Source organism: Dendrobates tinctorius, unplaced genomic scaffold, assembly GCF_039654945.1.
Source record: "Dendrobates tinctorius isolate UK_male_01 unplaced genomic scaffold, ASM3965494v1 ptg000038l, whole genome shotgun sequence".
NCBI classification, from domain to species: Eukaryota; Metazoa; Chordata; class Amphibia; order Anura; family Dendrobatidae; genus Dendrobates; species Dendrobates tinctorius.
Genome location: NW_027361706.1, coordinates 5,832,673 through 5,852,127, shown reverse-complemented (window position 1 = coordinate 5,852,127; position 19,455 = coordinate 5,832,673). Strand labels below are relative to the sequence as shown.

Below are 19,455 nucleotides of genomic sequence, written 5' to 3'. Positions count from 1 at the left end.
AAGAGAGACAGAAACCAGCTGACCATAAGAGCTTAAAACTCTACTGAATGGAGAGAGAGAGGACCCTGCTGATCAGAAGTGCTTACACTCTACAGAAGAAAGAAAGAGGAGTCAGCTGTCCATAAAAGCTTATACCCTACAGGAAAGAGAGAGGACCCCACTGACCATAAGAGCTTACACTTTACAGAACAGAGAGTCCGAAAGAGAGAAGGCCCACTGACCAAAGTAGCTTACACTCTACAGAAGGAAAAAGAGAGGACCCCCACTGACCATAAGAGCTTACACTCTACAGAAGAGAGATAGAGGACCTCACTGACCATAAGAGCTTATACTATACAGAAGAGAGAGAGGACTCGACAGACCATAAGAGCTTAGACTCTACAGAAGAGAGACAGAGAGGGCCCCACTGACCATAAGAGATTAGACCATACAAGAGAGAGAAGGCCCTGCTGACTTTAAGAGCTTACACTCTACTGGAGAGAGCGTAAAGATCTTGCTGACCATAAGAGCTTACACTTTACAAAAAAGTGAGAGAATATCCTGCTGACTATAAAAGCTTACTCCCTAGGAGGAGAGATAAAGAGCACTCTGTTGACCATAAGACTCAAATTCGATTCTCCATGTATTGATCCAATCATCTCTACAAATGTATTTTAAAAAGTTGGAAAAAAAATGATCTTATTTTTGGCAAAACAACAATACCCCAAATACTTCATCGCTGTCATGCCATTGGTTCATTAATCTTCCACTAATCTTTATTTATCCCACTATAACAACTAACATCACCACTGTAATTAGCAATCGCAGTTACAATTGAAGTCACATGTAATTTTTGCAACATGGTAAACCAAGACCAGTGGAGGTCAAGGGACCACTGGTGCAAGAGTGATTGGGCATCACAAAGGTTACACAATTAGGGCCCCATTCATTATTGCATTTGTACCTTCTTTTTGTCTAGTTTTTGGTGTTTGTCGCCTGTTTTCATTTTCTAGTTATTTTTCTAAATTTGTGCATTTTTTCAAGTCTATATGTGTACTCATCATTGTGGCCACGATTTGGGGTTTCCGCGTATTTTTGGCTGATTCATCAATTGAGACTTTTTAAAAAGTCGTTTGTACAAATGTACTCCAAGCTCTTATCATTCAGTGATTTTATGCACATCTGTATTTCCCCCATATTCCCTTCCCTCGCATATTTTTAGATATTTTAGCCGAATATATAAATCTTTTTTGCATTAAAAAGTCACAAAAAAGTTTAAAAGCAAAACTAAAGAGCATTTTTTTATGTGGTGCAAAATTCATAAGCCATGTGAAGAATTTGATGTGAAAAACATCAACAAATACCACAAGACAAATAAAAAATAAAAAAGAAAACTCATTTGATGACTAGCATTAATACAATATTACTCTAAATAATATAGATATTACAGTTTTTGTGAAGAACTAGAAAAGTGACAACCTAGGTGTTTGGAGCATTTTCCACCTAAAATTTCTTTACCAAAAAGGAAATTGAACATCTTTCATTTTCGGTACTGGCGTAACCTGAAGCTCCAAACATGGCCCCCAACTTTCATAGTTTTATCTATTTGTATTATTTTTTTAGTATAAGCCAAGGAGAACATTTGGGCAACTGAGGCTCCAGGGCCCAGATACAATGGCAGGCCCTGCACCTGTTATAGTAACACCTTTCCATGCCGGCATACAAATTAGTGGTATCGGCAGCACATTGTCCCATTTAAACAGGGAATGTCCTGCCAATAAAATGGAGACAAAATGGTTGTACTAATGAGTGCTCTGCTCTGATCAGTGATTAATCAGTCTATGTATGTAAACCAGCCATTATAAGAACAACAATCGTCTTGTAAAAAAGTGGACCAATGCTCATTAACAGGCCAAAATTGGACAACTAAATGGACCATTAGTCTTTACAGAAAGCATTGTAATTGACGAAGATTCTCATAAATTGTGAGTGTCCTGTGGATGGTTTATTATTATGCAGAAAACCACAAAACTAGAGGACAGAAGGACATTTCAAAATCCAATTATTATTATAAGAATGGGTGTCCAAAATAACTAGTGCAAATATGGGTACAATATGATGGTTCTGGTCAAGTGCCAGTTATTTAGGCTAATTCCTCTTCCAAGTCATTTTGAGGTTTAACCGAAACTTCTAATTATCATCACATTGGTTATATGATGTTTATGTGAGCGGAGCAAGACCCTGCGTACAATAAGTGAATATGGGGCTCCTGAATAGCCAGATTTCCAATCACACTCCTTAAATTATTTCCGATACTGTTTGTTTACTCCCATGTTGGTGTTTTTTTGTTTTTTTTTGGCGTCAATCGCGAAATCTCCTACATTCAAGCAGTTGGGCAGATAAGTTTGACTATAATTTTTATACAGACTGTAGGTGAAGTCTGGCTGTCATTTTCTTCATACCCATGTACTTTCAGGAAGAGGGAATTATAATAGTCATAGGCAGTTCAAGCTACTGAGGAGTTCAAGCAGAGTAGGACATTGCTAAAAATGTTGTACAAATTTGACCTTCTTGTTCTCTAAAAAAAAAGTCCTTAAAAATTAATAAAATTGGGCTTAATGAGTAAACAAGTGTAACCAGTACAGTGAACCAAATGGGGACCAAAAATGATGGTTGGTATCTGAATACAGTACGCGCAGCAGTGACACAGTAGAACTGAAAGTGCATGCAGTGTGTGTATATATAGAAGACTATGCCTGCAAATTAGCACCTCAAAAGATATAGGTGGAATAAGGAGGTAACCTCTCTCCTTGTGAGAGAGTGACATGGCTGACGTGCCAGTGTAAGGAGATTTATAGGTCATGAAATGCTTTTGCTTTGAACTGAAGAGGGGCAACACCTTGAACCACATCTGTAAATCGAGAATCTTTTTCGCTTTTATCCTTAGTTATGTGACAAGGCTCGTTAAAGGGTCGATATTGACAGTTAGGATTGCGGCTTTCTAAAAAGGCAATTTGCTTATCAGAGGATATAGACACCATTGAGGGCTTTTTGTTGAATTACAAATTTTCTATGTATGATATCTAGGAAAATGCATACTAGATATTTGACCCTAAATTGTTGAATTTCCCCTTCAACTCCCAATTGGTGGTCTTTTGCCTTTTCATGAGTCTACCATCACAGCCAATAGAAGTTGCCACTTTATCTACCAAGGAGATCTTTACAAGGCAAATTAAGAACCATCTGTTGACAACAAGATGGCTTGAAACACGCCTTGCTTTCATATCTTGTCCAGGTAGGAGTTCATCTAATAGTTAATGCCTTTTAGGTAATGTTTTTTCACCCTGACAAATTGTGGGTGAAGCCTTATACAGTACATGACAAAAAAGTGAGTGCAAAATTCAACACTTTACTTTGTAAAGTATGTGGAATAATATAAAACTACATAAATTAACGAAGCTGTCTCCCAAAATGTTCACTTTTGGCTGTAGCCATTGTGGAGAGCGGTGGTGACCAGTAGGCGTCAAACACGGTGAAGATTTATTTTCTTGGTGGTTTTATCACAGCTGATGGAAAACTGCCTTATATATTATTTTAGAATACCAGTCACCACGTTTGTCTAGTAGAATGATTGTTGGTGGTGACTCATAGTGAAAAAGAATTCCAAAAAGTTATTACCTATGGCTGTAATCAGCTTTACGAGGTACAAACGCATTAGAGAAAGGAGCATGCGCAAAATCTACCTCTACGCCGTCACATGTAATTGCTCCGTGTACTGTCTTCGATCATTTAACTCAGGCTTAAAAAAATAAATCTGATATTAAATTGAATCTCTATCAGGCAGAAGAGGTGATCAAAGTCTAGCATAGTCTTACTTTTCCAACTCCATTAAGCCAGTGATAGGAAAAGTGGGATGATGCAGAAGCTCTTCAAAGATGAGCAACCAAAGAGTCCTCTACTTTGCCATCATTGATGGTGGCCATTGATGGTGGCCACCACTGCCTTAGGCCAATATCCTTTGTACTTAGGTCCCCATTACTCAGAGATAAGGGTAAAATCAGTGCTGTAGTCTAAATCATTAGTAAATCTGTCTCGAAAAAACAGACGTCCATACATCATGAACAGTTTAGTCTCTAGTAAAATTCTGGGAAATCCAAACTTCAAGGTAATGTACACAACAAATTAAGATCATTTCTGCTATTTAGTGTAATTAGAATTAATTTTCAGATGGCAAATATGTACCGGCAACTTATACAATCATCCTATTATTCTTAACAATACATCAAAGGCGATGTCGTCTTGTGAATATTTGTACAAAGCAGGAAAAAAAGAGAAAAAAATATGAAGGATCTTGTGAGTTTATGGACGGCTTGCAATGGAAGTTTTACACAACATGCCCGTCCCTCCGCCAGCAACGTCTATAGGTTTCCGTGTAAAGACGCAGTAAATAACCTTATCCATCTCTCCCCCAGATTGCTGTCAGCAGAGGTGTTTAATCAGACCAAGAATGCTTTCCGCACATAAACATAACTTTGATGTGAATTTAAATACAACAAGACAAAAATAAATGGGTGGATTGTACAGCGCGGACTTGTATCCTGTTTAATAGGCGCAGTTCAAAGCTAATGTAACGGCAGATTGCACACGACACGTAAAGGGGGCTATTAATTATTCCCAGGTAGAATTCATCTACACACCACATGCTCCATCATGCTCAGCGGAGAACTAAATTTAGTAAACTTACAAGGACTAGAGCCATTCTTCAAGAACCGTGACACGATAAACTCAATGTTCATAATGAAGAGAAGACAATAGTAAATATTTACAGTATAATTGTGTGTGCCTTGGAAGTTTACAATCTTAAGATAGATGATATAATATATTTCTGAGCTATATGTAAAGGTATATATCGTCATGATCGAAAAGGCCTTTCTTCCTAACCAAAAAAAAGGAAAATAGACTTCTTTTTCCATCAGTAAGGGCTCACTTAGAGTGGCCTATGGCAGCTTTGTCCATCAGCAAGGGCTCACTTCCAGAGACCGATGGTAGCTTTTTCCATCAGTAAGAGCTCAGTTACAGAGATCGATGGCAGCTTTGTCCATCAGTAAGGGCTCACTTCCAGAGACCGATGGCAGCCTTTTCCATCAGTAAGGGCTCACTTCCAGAGACCGATGGCAGCCTTTTCCATCAGTAAGGGCTCACTTCCAGAGACCGATGGCAGCCTTTTCCATCAGTAAGGGCTCGCTTAGAGTGGCCTATGGCAGCTTTGTCCATCAGTAAAGGCTCACTTCCAGAGACCGATGGCAGCCTTTTCCATCAGTAAGGGCTCACTTCCAGAGACCGATGGCAGCTTTTTCCATCAGTAAGGGCTCACTTCCAGAGACCGATGGCAGCCTTTTCCATCAGTAAGGGCTCGCTTAGAGTGGCCTATGGCAGCTTTGTCCATCAGTAAAGGCTCACTTCCAGAGACCGATGGCAGCTTTTTCCATCAGTAAGGGCTCAGTTACAGAGACCAATGGCAGCTTTGTCCATCAGTAAGGGCTCACTTCCAGAGACCGATGGCAACTTTTTCCATTAGTACGGGCTCACTTCCATTGACCGAAGGCAGCTTTTTCCATCAGTAAGGGCTCACTTACAGAGACCGATGGCAGCTTTTTCCATCAGCAAGGGCTCACTTCCAGAGACCGATGGCAGCTTTGTCTATCAGCAAGGGCTCACTTCCAGAGACCGATGGCAGCTCTTTCCATCAGTAAGGGCTCACTTCCAGACACGGATAGCAGCTTTGTCCATCAGTAAGGGCTCACTTACAGAGACCGATGGCAGCTTTTTCCATCAGCAAGGGTTCATTTCCAGAGACCGATGGCAGCTTTGTCTATCAGCAAGGGCTCACTTCCAGAGACCAATGGCAGCTTTGTCCATCAGTAAGGGCTCACTTACAGAGACCGATGGCAGCTTTTTCCATCAGCAAGGGTTCACTTACAGAGACCGATGGCAGCTTTGTCTATCAGTAAGGGCTCACTTCCAGAGACCGATGGCAGCTTTTTCCATCAGTAAGGGCTCACTTCCAGAGACCGATGGCAGCCTTTTCCATCAGTAAGGGCTCGCTTAGAGTGGCCTATGGCAGCTTTGTCCATCAGTAAGGGCTCACTTACAGAGACCGATGGCAGCTTTTTCCATCAGCAAGGGTTCACTTCCAGAGACCGATGGCAGCTTTGTCTATCAGCAAGGGCTCACTTCCAGAGACCAATGGCAGCTTTGTCCATCAGTAAGGGCTCACTTACAGAGACCGATGGCAGCTTTTTCCATCAGCAAGGGTTCACTTCCAGAGACCGATGGCAGCTTTGTCTATCAGTAAGGGCTCACTTCCAGAGACCGATGGCAGCTTTTTCCATCAGTAAGGGCTCACTTCCAGAGACCAATGGCAGCCTTTTCCATCAGTAAGGGCTCGCTTAGAGTGGCCTATGGCAGCTTTGTCCATCAGTAAGGGCTCACTTACAGAGACCGATGGCAGCTTTTTCCATCAGCAAGGGTTCACTTCCAGAGACCGATGGCAGCTTTGTCTATCAGCAAGTGCTCACTTCCAGAGACCAATGGCAGCTTTGTCCATCAGTAAGGGCTCACTTACAGACACGGATAACAGCTTTTTCCATCAGTAAGGGCTCTCTTCCAGAGAACGATGGCAGCTTTTTCCATAAGTAAGGGCTCACTCACAGAGGCCGATAACAGCTTCTTCCATCAGTAAGGGTTCACTTACAGAGGCTGATGGCAGCTTTTTCCATCAGTAAAGGCTCACTTACAGAGACAGATAGCAACTTTTTCCATCAGTAAGGGCTCATTTCCAGAGGCCGATGGTAGCTGTTAAACGACTACCAATGGGCTACATGTTTTGTGATTGCAGGTCGTTTAATAGCCTGTTTAGACAAGCCGACTATGCTTCTGATGGGCGCAGAATAATTAATAATATGAGGTGTTATTGTTCTCGGCAGCAATTCTCATCAGCTGTTAAACGACCATCAATGGGCTACATGTTTGTTGATTTCAGGTCATTTAATAGCCTGTTTAGACGTGTCATCTACACTTCTGATGGTCTCTGAATAATAAATAATATGAAGTGTTATTCAGCACTGCCGAAAAAGCAGATTTTCAGAGTTTACACTGATCAGTTATCGGGAACGTTCAGCCATGATAATCGGCCAATGTAAAATCACCATAAAAGGCAGATTCATACCATGATCATGGAAAAAAAAAATGCTCTCAACACATACAGTACATCTATTGTAAACATTGACTAACATTGGAGAGATGAACGCCAAAAGAGTGATGAGGCTGATGGAGAGAAATCTCCAAAAAGTTGTATGCAAATGGAAGCCTTTTCCTTTTGGAGTAGATTTTGTTTTAGCTTCATATGTTAAGTCATATGGCAAGGCTCAATATTGACTTCCAAGATCGCTCCATCCAAAAGGTGACATTCCATTTACAAATCAAATTTCCCAAGGAGCTTTGCATGGCCTCCAAAATCCTATATGCCAACTTGGTGGTGTCCTTAAGGAGAAACTTTATCCCTTAGACTGGGTGTAAATGTAGTATCTATTTTTTTCATAAGAATCAATGGCAGATAAATATGTATCTGTGTGGGGCAATCGTTCTTTATGGTTTCACCTGTGCCATGCGATACTGTTCTATTATCTGATCATAGTCATACTTGTCTATTAGCTATTCAAATTTATTTCCATGTCAGACTTAAGAGTACTAATTAAGCACTGTGTGGCCATCCCTGAGGCCAGATATTGGCGGAATAGGGGTCTTTGGACCTTCTGTGGCATGGAGTGGAGAGGTGGCCAATGTTACTATGACGGCATCACCAGCTCGCAAAAACTACTGTGGATAAGTGCACGTAAGATCCGAGTGTGAATGGAAGATAAGGGGACCCAAGTTTTCTTAATAGATGGTAGTCTTAGAACCTTTCATTCATTTCAGACATATACTTACAATAAAGCTAAAAGGGATGAACTATTGAAACTCCTGGGGTTGGTTTTGACAGTGTGGTCTAGAACCATATAACATGTGCATCATTGATCAAGAGGACATGGTAAAATAGTCCGGACTCACAATATGTCTAAAAACGTTGTGAACATAAACTGGGTGACCCAAAAGATTCACTGCACACTCATGTACGACGTAATCTATGAATATTTGTTTATTTCGGTATGAAGATAGTTCCATAATTCATTAGCTTCAATGCCATTGACGATCAAGGCAATGTTTTCAATGTTTTGACCCTCTCAGGTCTTTGTCAACTATGTGTCACGATGACCCATCCTGTGTGACGCGACCCGCAGGCCGATAACTAAAACAACAAGACGCGGCACGTGATACTGCCCTGTGTGACATGGCCCGCAGGCTGGTAACTAAAACAACAAGACACGGGGAAAGGGGAAACAGTTACAACGGTGGGCCCTGCGATAGGGAAAGGGGACGTGGAGACCTCCTGCACTCCCCTGAGTCAGTGTCCCTAACGCTCCTAACGTTCCCTATGCCGGTTCCGCACCGGGCGCCGATCAGGAACCTGTCGCCCTAGCACACCCTACACCTATCCCTTGCTAGGGAGCTGGGTGGCGCAGGCACTGGCCCCACCATTGTTCTAATACACACTAAGGAAAAACACACACAGGGAAACACCACTTAGCTTTACTCTGTTGCACTTGCTCCTGGCATCAGAGTCCACCACCAGAATGCAGCTCTTCTCCTGATTCGCTGCCACCAAGCTCTGTCAGAGCTACAAGGAAATCCCCTATGACTCCTTCCACACCAGGGCTAAGACAGTGCTGCAAGGAATGCTCTCCAGCTCCTTCCTCCACCAAGGATGGTTGAAATGAACACTATCACCAACACTGATTGCACACCTGTGACTCTTTTATAGCAGAGCCAGAGAAATCACACCTGCATTATAATCATGTGCACTTAACTAAAGAAACCAGAGTGCAATGATGCTCACCACCACCGGGGGCAAACTTAGAACAAACGACACCACAGTGCAATAATCCTAATGGCCACTGGGGGCAAAAACCAAACTTAAGCACAGCTTAAGAAAAAAAAGGTTAGGCTAGTTTCACACTTGCTTTTTTTTGCAGCGCGTTTTTCCCGCAAAATAACGCATTGAAAAAACGCATACAAAAGCATACAACTGCTGCGTTTTTTTCAAGCATTTTTATGAGCATGCATGAAAAAAACGCAGCGTTTTTATGCGTTTGTATGCGTTTTTAGTGCGTTTTTACCGCGTTTGCGTTTTTTTCCAACATTAGGTGGCCCCTCACACTAACCCAAACCATGACTTTACTAACCCTAACCCTGACCCTAACCCTAACCCTGACCCTAACCCTAACCCTAACCCTGACCCTAACCCTTAACCAAATCATACTTAACCCTAACCCAAACCCTAAACCCTAACTAACCCTAACCCTAACCCTAACCCTGACCCTAACCCTAACCCTGACCCTAACCCTAACCCTAACCCTGACCCTAACCCTAACCCTGACCCTAACCCTAACCCTAACCCTGACCCTAACCCTTAACAAAACCATACTTAACCCTAACCCTGACCCTAACCCTGACCCTAACCCTAACCCTGACCCTAACCCTAACCCTGACCCTAACCCTTAACCAAACCATACTTAACCCTAATCCTGACCCTAACCCTGACCCTAACCCTTAACAAAACCATACTTAACCCTAACCCTGACCCTAACCCTAACCCTGACCCTAACCCTAACCCTAACCCTGACCCTAACCATAACCCTAACCCTGACCCTAACCCTTAACCAAACCATACTTAACCCTAATCCTGACCCTAACCCTGACCCTAACCCTTAACCAAACCATACTTAACCCTAACCCTGACCCAATCCCAACCCTAACCCTGACCCTGACCCTAACCCTAACCCTAAACCCCTTTAACTAACCCTAACTCTAACCCAAACCCCTAAATTCCATGGTTAAAAAAAAAAAATGCATATGCAAAAAAACGCATACATGAGCATGCCAGTGCGCACATATGCGCATCCATAGGCTATAATGGCCATTTTTAGCGCAAAACGTGCGCATATGTGCGCATGCGCTTTTTTGCAGGGCCAAAAAATGCAACATGCTGCGTCTGGAAAATCCAAACGCACACCCCAAAAAAACGCAGCGCATGAAAATCGCATACATGCGCTTACAAGCGCGCAGGTATGCGCACCCATGTTAAATATAGGGGAAAAAACGCATGCGCACATATGCATTTTTTTCCAGCGCTAAAAAACGCAAATGTGAAACCAGCCTTACCTGTGCTTTTTATCAGTCCTGACCCAGCATGGATCATGACACTATGTCGCTGGGTGAGGAAGATGGAAGTGTGATGCCACAGGTCGCACTAGGTTTGGAGTATAAAGGGTAAATTCATCAAGACCGGCAATTTTCTCACCAGTCTTGATAATCTGGTAAAAAAAGGCTTTGATGAAAAGCACTTTTAGTTTCATGGTAGGACATACCATTGGTATAGTATGTGCACCAAGAGGTAAGAGCGCCACTTCCACCTCCAACGCGGGTGGAATTGTGCAATATGATAAGCTCTTGGACTACAAAGGGTCCATATTTTGTTGTTGCACAGGGCCTTCTTCCATCTGTGTCTGCTTGTGATCTAAACCAGGTTTCAGCAGAAATTTGAGGATTATCTCCGAGCTGCCGTAAGGATGAATTCCAAAGATGTATCAAGGATTCAAAAGTGGTTTATTCAACGCGTTTCAGGGTTCATCCTTGATACATCTCTGAAATTCATCCTTGAGGCAGCGTGGAGATAATCCACAAATTTCTACTGAAACCTATGACTGTATCAGGTCGTTGATCGACCTGTGGATCTGCAGCAGCTGCCATTTCTAAATGCTCGTATTTCATCAGCACCAAGTGAGCAGTTTTCTTGGTGCCTCTACCTTGTGTAATGTGGATATGACCCTATTGCGCTTTTTTGTCTCCCCTCTTTCTTTATAAATGTGATCTAAACTAAGCAGTTCCTATTAAAAGCAGGCATGCATGCTCAAATCAGCTGAGTATACATATATCCTCAATAGGGGGAACGCAATAAGCTTCTGATAGATACTTCTGGTGCCGGTTTATCGTCTCTGTCCGCAGAAGGATTGGGTGATGAAAATCAACATGGTTGCCTTTCTTTCCCACATACCCATAAGGCTTTTATCATTTTTGCTCCATTTGTATCACATGCATAATAAACATGAAAGCATTCGGTTTCTCACAAGCCATAACATATTTCTTCCAAAGCCCGCAGTAATAGAAATGAAGAATAATACAATCCCTTTGTGTTTTTACACTGCAGCAATGCAGAGATAAGATGAGAGATACCCGGCCAAAGGGATTACCTCTTAAATAAGAGTATAAGCAAAAGCAGAAACACAATAGCACTGGAAAAAGGCGCGCACAATGATAAGCGCATTTAGATGGCGCCATTATATGTGCGGCGTCTGACAACACCACACTACAGGAATGACAAGAGTAATAGTTTAAGTGAATTAGGATTAGGGAGAAAAAAAAAACTTGGGGAAAAAATGTATTTAGGAAAAATCCCAAGTAAATGAAAATTGAAAATTTGATAAGATATATTATGTCAGGATTTGGAAGATTTTTCAAAAAGAAAAAAAAAGTAAATTTTCAAAGCTACTTTCGAAAGCAAACCAAAATATCACCATGCTTTAAGCATTCGATAGGTCTATGTAGAAGTATCCTACGCATGCACAGAAAGCAAGAGAGATATCAGACGTGATGCTGTACTCACCCATAGCTGAAAAATCCAAATTATAAAGAGAACACATATAAAATAAACAGACATCCATTATTAGGGTACCGCGATGGGCACAAATCTAGGCTCTGAAAATATATTAGAATTGGATTCAATATTTACATATACATGAATGATGATGGTACCAGTAGGCAGAATAAAACATGGAGGAATAATTCACATATTCTATCTTAGGGCTAGAATACAACAGCATCCTTTAGCAGAGTCTCAATGTTATCTCACGAGGAGGGGGGGGAGAGATTTGGGGAAGTTTGCCTCAGCCTGTAACTTCTTAAAAGGATATAGGAAATATTGATTGACGTGGAATTCATCCTGCTACAAACTGAATTTCCAATTTTAGTGAAAGAAAAATAGAGATAACAGAAATTCTGGACTTCGCACATGATAAAAATGAACTGCACCTATGGCTAAAATTTTACCCGGCACTCAACATACTAAAGGAAAAAAAAAAAAAAAAAAAGAAAAACATATAGTAATCAAATATATAAATGGACAGTAATAGAAGTTTCTATTGATCTGTTTACAACCAAGATCTGCCTTTATGACAAGGGGTCATCCTCTAGAGAAAACGGGGCATCCTAATAGGGGTTTTCCATTTTCAGAAAACCCCTCTCAGGTACAGTTCTCATACATGGGGGAGTTCTGCTTTTGAGGGCACATAGGGGAAAATCTGATATTGGGGGTAAACCGATGCAGTTATATCATGGGCACACATGGGTAGCTCTAATATTGGGGGGCACATAGGTGAAGTTCTGATATTGAGGTTCCTCCGGTGCAGTTCCGCTATTATTGAGGGCACACAGGTGCAGTTCTGATATCAGGAGCACATGTGGTCAAATATGATATTGGTGGCACATAGGTGCAGATATATCATGGGCACACATGGGTAGTTCTAATATTGGGGGGTATATAGGTGAAGTTTTGGTATCGAGAGTAAACGGGGCAAATGTGATATTGGCGGCACACAGGTGCAGTTATATCAGGGGCACACATGGGCAGTTCAGATATCAAAGACACACAGGTGCAGTTATATTGGAGTGGCACATTGGTGTAGTCCTGATCTAGAGGCCACATAGGGGCAGTTCTTATATTGGGGGCACAGAAATACACAGTGTGTTTTTAATAAACAAACAGTGCTTTAGTCACCCTTACCAGGTCCAGCGCCGAGTCACCACTGCTGCTCCTGATGTCTGTTATTGTCTGCCGTGCTGACATCATGCTGACAGCATTGCAGACAATCAGCGAGCTCAGCGGCTTCTGCCATCTACTAGAGCCCTGAGATCACTGATTGGCTGCAGTGCTGTCGATATGACATCAATGTGCTGCAGACAATAACAGACATCGGAAGCAGCGTCAGACACTTTGTGCCGAACCAGGGGAGGGTGAGTAAAGGACTTTTGTTTTTAAAACAAAATGAAAAAGCCCCTTTAGTGCATCGCGGAAAGGTTTCATCATCATAGATGGCAAATATTTCCTGTACGAGCAGGAAACTACATGAAACTATGGAACTTTCTGCTGCATGATGCTCTGGTGGTCAAGAAGGGTCTAGTCATCTTTCTTGAAAAATATAATTAATGCAGATGGGAAGGTTTTTTTTTCAGAGATTTATTCTATTTGACATATTTAGAGTCAGGAAAGATTTTTTTCCCAAAATATGGCGTGGTTAGAAATTTGCCTCATGGGGTTTTTATTCTTTCTCCAGATCAACGCATTTTAGACTATAGATTGAAAAAAACCCAAAGACAATAGAACCAACCTTAAAAGGTGTGTTCCCATTCCATTATGTAGTAGGTGTAATAATGATAATATTAGCAATTAGAAATGTAGTATAGTTCTTCTGATTCGCCCTGTCTCTTTTCTCATGTGCAGGATCTTAGGTATCCATGGTTATGACCACTAGCAGCTAGCGGTCACTTCATCAGTGAACGTAACCATGGATACCTAAGGTCCTGCAATGCCTGCCCATGAGGAAAGAGACATAATGAATCAGAAAAACTATACTACATTTCTAATTGGAGGTATTTGCTAATATTATTATTATTACACCTACTAGATATTGGGATAGGGTCTTGGAGATGGGAATACTCCTTTAACAACCATAACACTAAGTTTAACCTGACATCTCACAAGAATAAGAAAAAGTAATGTAAAAAAAAAACTCCATCAAACTGGATAGAATATGTTCACGTCTATTCTCTACAGATGCGCAGAGTTTGTAAATTGAAAAAAGTCTTATGTGTTAATGGTCTTGTGCGATATTTCCTCTTTTACAATAGTACAAATGCCATAAAAATCTTTCATGGCCATTTTGAAGGGACCAGACAGATTAGACTGAACCTGATAGCCAAGTTTACCCCGCTAACACATCATATACCGAGGTGCTAAACTCACACCATTCACACCTATAGGGACACGTCTTGGAATCTACTTCCTCTTGACCTCAACTTATCATCGCAAAGGGAGTTCCTTCCATGTCAACTGAAAATGGGACGAGAAAAAAAATAGTGATATAGAGGGAAATAAAAAAAAAAGGAAAAATTAGGAGGAGGTTCAAGAAAAGTCATCTGCTGTGTTGGCAGCTGTATCTGCATACCTCATGTACACGTTAAAAGGTGACTCCATATAGACTGGGATGTTATGGGACTCGCTTCCAAATTGACTGTTTTGAAAGTTGTAATGTGTAATTTTCCAGACATGGATTCTACATGGTCCCCGGTGACGCGTCACGCCATTTACAGCAATGAATAATGCATTTATTAGTCACTATTTTAAGTTCCATATGTTATTACTGCATGGCGTCCCACACCGCAGGCTGAAATTTACTTATTCGCTTGCCTTAAACATTATGAAAAGTAAAGTTGGGCTTCTCTAAAGCAGCTTGCAGTAAAAAAAACAATGTCATTTTAGCATCTTTAACTTTAAGTTGAAAATTTTCTCCAAACCATAAGACTAAGGGTATTGTTATTTCACATTAGAAAAAAAAAAAAAAACAACACAGTCACTCCTCATGTACCTACATATTTTGGGTCTTTTTCCTTACTGACGTTGCTTTTTTGTAGGGTTTACGTGATCTTTTCTCCCACAGCACAATACAGTACAGCATAGCACAGTACAGCACAGCATAGTACAGCACAGTACAGCACAATGGAGAAGTAATACTACTGCAGTTTCCCTTTGCTCTCCATCTAATACTTACTATTTCATACCTTAGAGATGTTTTAGAACTTTACCATTTCCACATTTATTGGACTAATTTATATCACTGATTTATAAAATGTAACCTGTCGGGTTCCCTAACGCTCCCATTCTGTCACCAGTATCTATCAGGCATGAATGGCAAAAACACAAAGTAAGGAGATAGACCGGACCGCGGGTATCTGCATATCGGGTCCGAAACTGAAAGGGCTGCATCCTCTGTTTCCAGGAGGAAGCCTGAGAGAGGCGGACCTTCCCCTGCTGCATGAGGGAAGCATCAGAGAGACAGAGCTTCCTGCTCACCCAGGAGAGCCGGGAAAGCACGCACAGCAGTGGGGGATAAAAAGGATAAGTGCGCCATGAAGGTCAGTCTGGCGCCGGCGGAGAACACAGCAGAGAGCAGCACACAGAGCAGAGAATAGCGCGCTCTGCTTCCCCCACCGGAAAGTACAGGTTTGGCGACGGGCTGTATAGAAGGAACCCCCGTCGCCTGCAGAGCGGAGTCGTGCAGAGATGTGCCAGCAGAGCAGAGCTAAGCCGGGTGCCGTACCCAGCGTGATAGTGAGTACCACGCACGCTCTGCCGAAGAGTGACCGCATATTTGACAGACTCCTGCATACAGGCCCACAGTTTGTGGATGACCGACTGTCAACTCTCCGCTACCCTCAACGCTAGGAGGTGACCCTAGTTGAAGGCAGAGACTGCACTGGGTGTGCGATGCAGAGAGAGAGACAGACGGCTAGGTCAGAGCCTCACTACCAAGGACTTGTGTACACCGCGAAGCAAAGCCTTGTTTTGGCGGTTCCCCACACTAGACTCAGTACCGTGCTATATACGTTTAAGCACGGGAAATCTTCCTGTTATGGACCTCACCGAGACGTCACGTGCTGCTGTTGTCGGTGCCACCGTTGGAACCCCAAGGGGCTGTATACAAATAGACTACAGACTGATAAGTTCTTACCTTTACTTATTGAACTATCGTTTGTCCCTGCCCTACCCTGCCAATCTCCCAGTTCTCCCCCGTTCAAACTCCCTGCCCCGTTCTTTGTCCTATTATACCCCTCCGTGCCCTGCTATTCCCTGTGTGGAATATATTTGTTGTTAATAAAATCCTGTTGTCTCTTGTCTGTGATGACATCCCTCGTTCCTGCGATTTCTACACATTTATAATCTCAAAATATGCTAACCAGCCAAGACTAGCCAGCGAGGCTTCTATCCCCGCAGACTAGTCCTGACAGTCCCCCCATCATAATTTCCATACAGGAGATCTCACACAAGCATGCAGTGCTGTCAGGATTCTGATGTCCTTCTGTGGATTGACGACTAGTGGCTGCTATTATTCACCTTGATAATTGTGCTGCATTTCCACCCCTTACCACTGGAGGCTGCTGTTGTGTTTCTGCAATCGCCCTTTACCAAGATGGCAGATTCTGAACCTGTGGAAGCCTTCATGTTTCCTATTTAGGCCTACTAAAAGCCACAGGGAACACTCAATTACATTTTTGTAGTATTGTGTCTAGCTGTTAGGCCACGTTCAGTATTTGGTCAGTATTTTACATCAGTGCTTGTGAGCCAAAACCAGGAGTGGGTGATAAATACAGAGGTGGTGATGTGTTTTTATTATACCTTTCCTCTGATTGTTCCACTCCTGATTTTGGCTTACAAATACTGATGTAGACTACTGACCAAATACTGAACATGTCAACATGGCCTTAATCTTGCTTCCATCTCCAGCTCCTTAGAACTGTCTTATCCAGACTGTTCCCACTCCTCTCCAGAATGTTTCCTACAACTCCAATTATTACATCTAAGGACATCTACTACCACTTGCTGTTCCCTGCTCGTGCTCCTCCAGCCATCGGATTCCAGCTTTGCTCCACTAGTATTGTAACAAGTGCCCTGTACTGAAACTATGACAGGGGACCATAAAAGAGATGCCACTCAAGCCAAATTAGAGGGATTACCACACCTGAGGCAGAACGCGTCCAAAAGAATATGTGCCCTGACAGACTATTCCTGGTTAATTAGCACATCATAAGAGGCAATATAAATGTTTTTTGCCACTCATTTCAGCAGAATTTTGGAGCATCACAGATGATTAAAATGAAGGAATATGGCTCTGAAGAATACTGGTGGCAGTTTGGAGGTCTAGGTTGACTTGACGAAACACCTTAAAGCTCTATGTCGGTGAAACATCTATATAAATCTGTCCCTAGACTTCATAAGTTTGAGAACTTTTTTAATCATTAGGCTAGGGCTACATGGCAACTTTTTGTGATTTGATGGTCATTGTCGTAGTACCCTAGGGGTTGTAATGTAGCAGTGACACATATCATCTATGGCCACATGACAGGTGCCACAGCCAAGTCACTGCGTAGCCCCAGTCTTAGATTTATTATTTTTACATAATGAGAAGGAACAAATGGTTATACTACTATAAACAAAAAAAAAATCCAAATATGAAAGAATCATTTGAAGGTACTACTTTTTGGGGGCTATTAGAGGATTCTTTATCTTCGAAGTAATGCCCCATTTCCATGGGCCGAGTCACGTCATTATCTGGCCACCATTCGACTATGCAAATCAATCGATGGTCCTTTTCTTGGCTGTTTAGACAGGTCAATGATCATCCTAAGAGCACATTATTATTAGATCATTAGTAAAAAAAATTTTTGCATACAGAGTATAATTTTAATGGCAACACGTCCTCTTTTTACAGGGATCGACGTGCTGCCGATAATTTTGATTTCTTTAGCAGGTTTAAAAAAAAAATCAATGCAACGGATGAACTTGTAGTTTGCTTTTCGTTGAGTGATTTCCGGCCGGTATAGAAGGGCCTATAGATGGGAATGAGAATTCCTGCTAATTGAAAGTAAGTACAAGTCAAAAAGTCAGACAACACTGGTATTGGGCTAGACAGAAAAGCGTAACAGAAGGAACATATACCTTTCTAGCTCAGCTATCTGCTTGTCTTTGTCATTTTTCTCATTTTCCACCTCTTTCAGAATCTGTAAAAGCCTGTCCACCTCAGCCTGGGCTTTGCCGCACTCTTCTCTGTAATATGAAACTTCTTTATCCAGTTGTTTGAGTCTATCGTTGAGGTCGGGGTTCATCCTGGGATCATCTTCGGCCTCATGAGCCTTAAAGGACCCAAAAAAATAAAATTAGCCTCAGGTAGAAAGCGATTATATAAGAAAAAAATTGAACAAGTAGTGTATAAATATGTGTTACGTAAAAGTGGTGGCATTGAAGAAAATGTAGTGTTGGCACAAAATAAAAGTCCTAATGGAGTGCTGATATCGGGACTGATGTGGAAGTGGTCTATTTTTAATAATTAACTCGCAGAAACCTTATTAAAAAAAAAACTTTGGATGAAAATGGAAATAAGGGCATAATTAAGTTAAAAAAACATAATATGCAAATGAAAGGTCCCTGAGGGGCCTAAATGCCCTTCTACCACATGAGAAGACACAACATTTGCCAACTCTCCCAAAGACAGGCTCCAAAAGAAAGGAAGAAACTTCTAGAACTTCAAGTAGATTTGGCAAATCTAGTGGGTGCCACAAAAGTATCTACTGGAAAGTTTCCTGTGCATGTCACTGTACTGGGAAGATTGGTGGAGTATGGGCCTCCAATTGCATAATCAGGGGGTTGACAAAAGAGGTGTGAAAAGGGTATGGCTTACAAAAAGGGGGTTGGTTATGCAAAAACATACACACTAAAATATTTCAACATAATCTTGTCCAAAAGTTTGTTAGTTTTGAAAACACTTGTATTAGAAGTGGCCCATGGTAAGGAAGGGGCACTAAAAACTTTTAAGTGCTATTATAGGCCCACTATTGTATTTTGTTGCACTCGGTCATCTCCATTAACTAAAGACTTTCCCCAAAATGATGACGTGTAGGTGTTTTTACATGAGGGGTTGTTAAAGGCAAGATTTTAAATTGATATAGTTTACCAAACAATTTATCTTATTTCTTAGGACAAAGGAATGAGTTAACATGTCGACACTTAGGTTACCCACCACAAACATTGCACACTGAAAATGGTAAAACAGGCATAGCACGAAAGAGACAGTCCATGCACCAGAACAGACGTGATTCAACGATGATGTAAAGTGAATATATTACAAGGCATGACAATATATAAATTTTTTGGCCCATTGTGTACTCACATAGCCAGTGCCACAAAGAAATGATACCCCCTGCTTCTCGTTACGCCCCAGGGGTGTCTTCATAAAGTGCAAGCAAAGAAGAAAGAACAAGGCAAGAGCAAGCAATGACTAATCTAAAAATGCTAGAAAACTACATGCAAGACAAATGAAAAAAACAAACAAAAGCAATTAAAAAAGAAAAAAACTAATACCAAAACAGCGGTCAGAAGGTGCGAATTCTTGGCAAAAAAAAATAAAAGAAGAAAATTTTATTAGAAAATTG

At 41.6% G+C, this 19,455-nt stretch overlaps 1 protein-coding gene across 7 annotated transcripts in view; it reads right to left on the bottom strand.

Annotated features, from left to right (window-relative positions):
* ERC2 (ELKS/RAB6-interacting/CAST family member 2) overlaps positions 1-19,455 on the bottom strand; it is a 1,295,684-nt gene that overhangs the window by 843,292 nt on the left and 432,937 nt on the right. For 5 of the 7 annotated variants that reach the window (XM_073574140.1, XM_073574147.1, XM_073574142.1 and 2 more), the window contains 2 exons: positions 19,194-19,250; positions 17,966-18,159 (listed from right to left, as the gene is read on the bottom strand). In XM_073574140.1, coding sequence (XP_073430241.1) covers positions 17,966-18,159; positions 19,194-19,250 — 251 coding nt within the window. The remainder of the gene's footprint in view (positions 1-17,965; positions 18,160-19,193; positions 19,251-19,455) is intronic. The other 2 variants (XM_073574143.1, XM_073574145.1) reach the window with 1 other exon arrangement.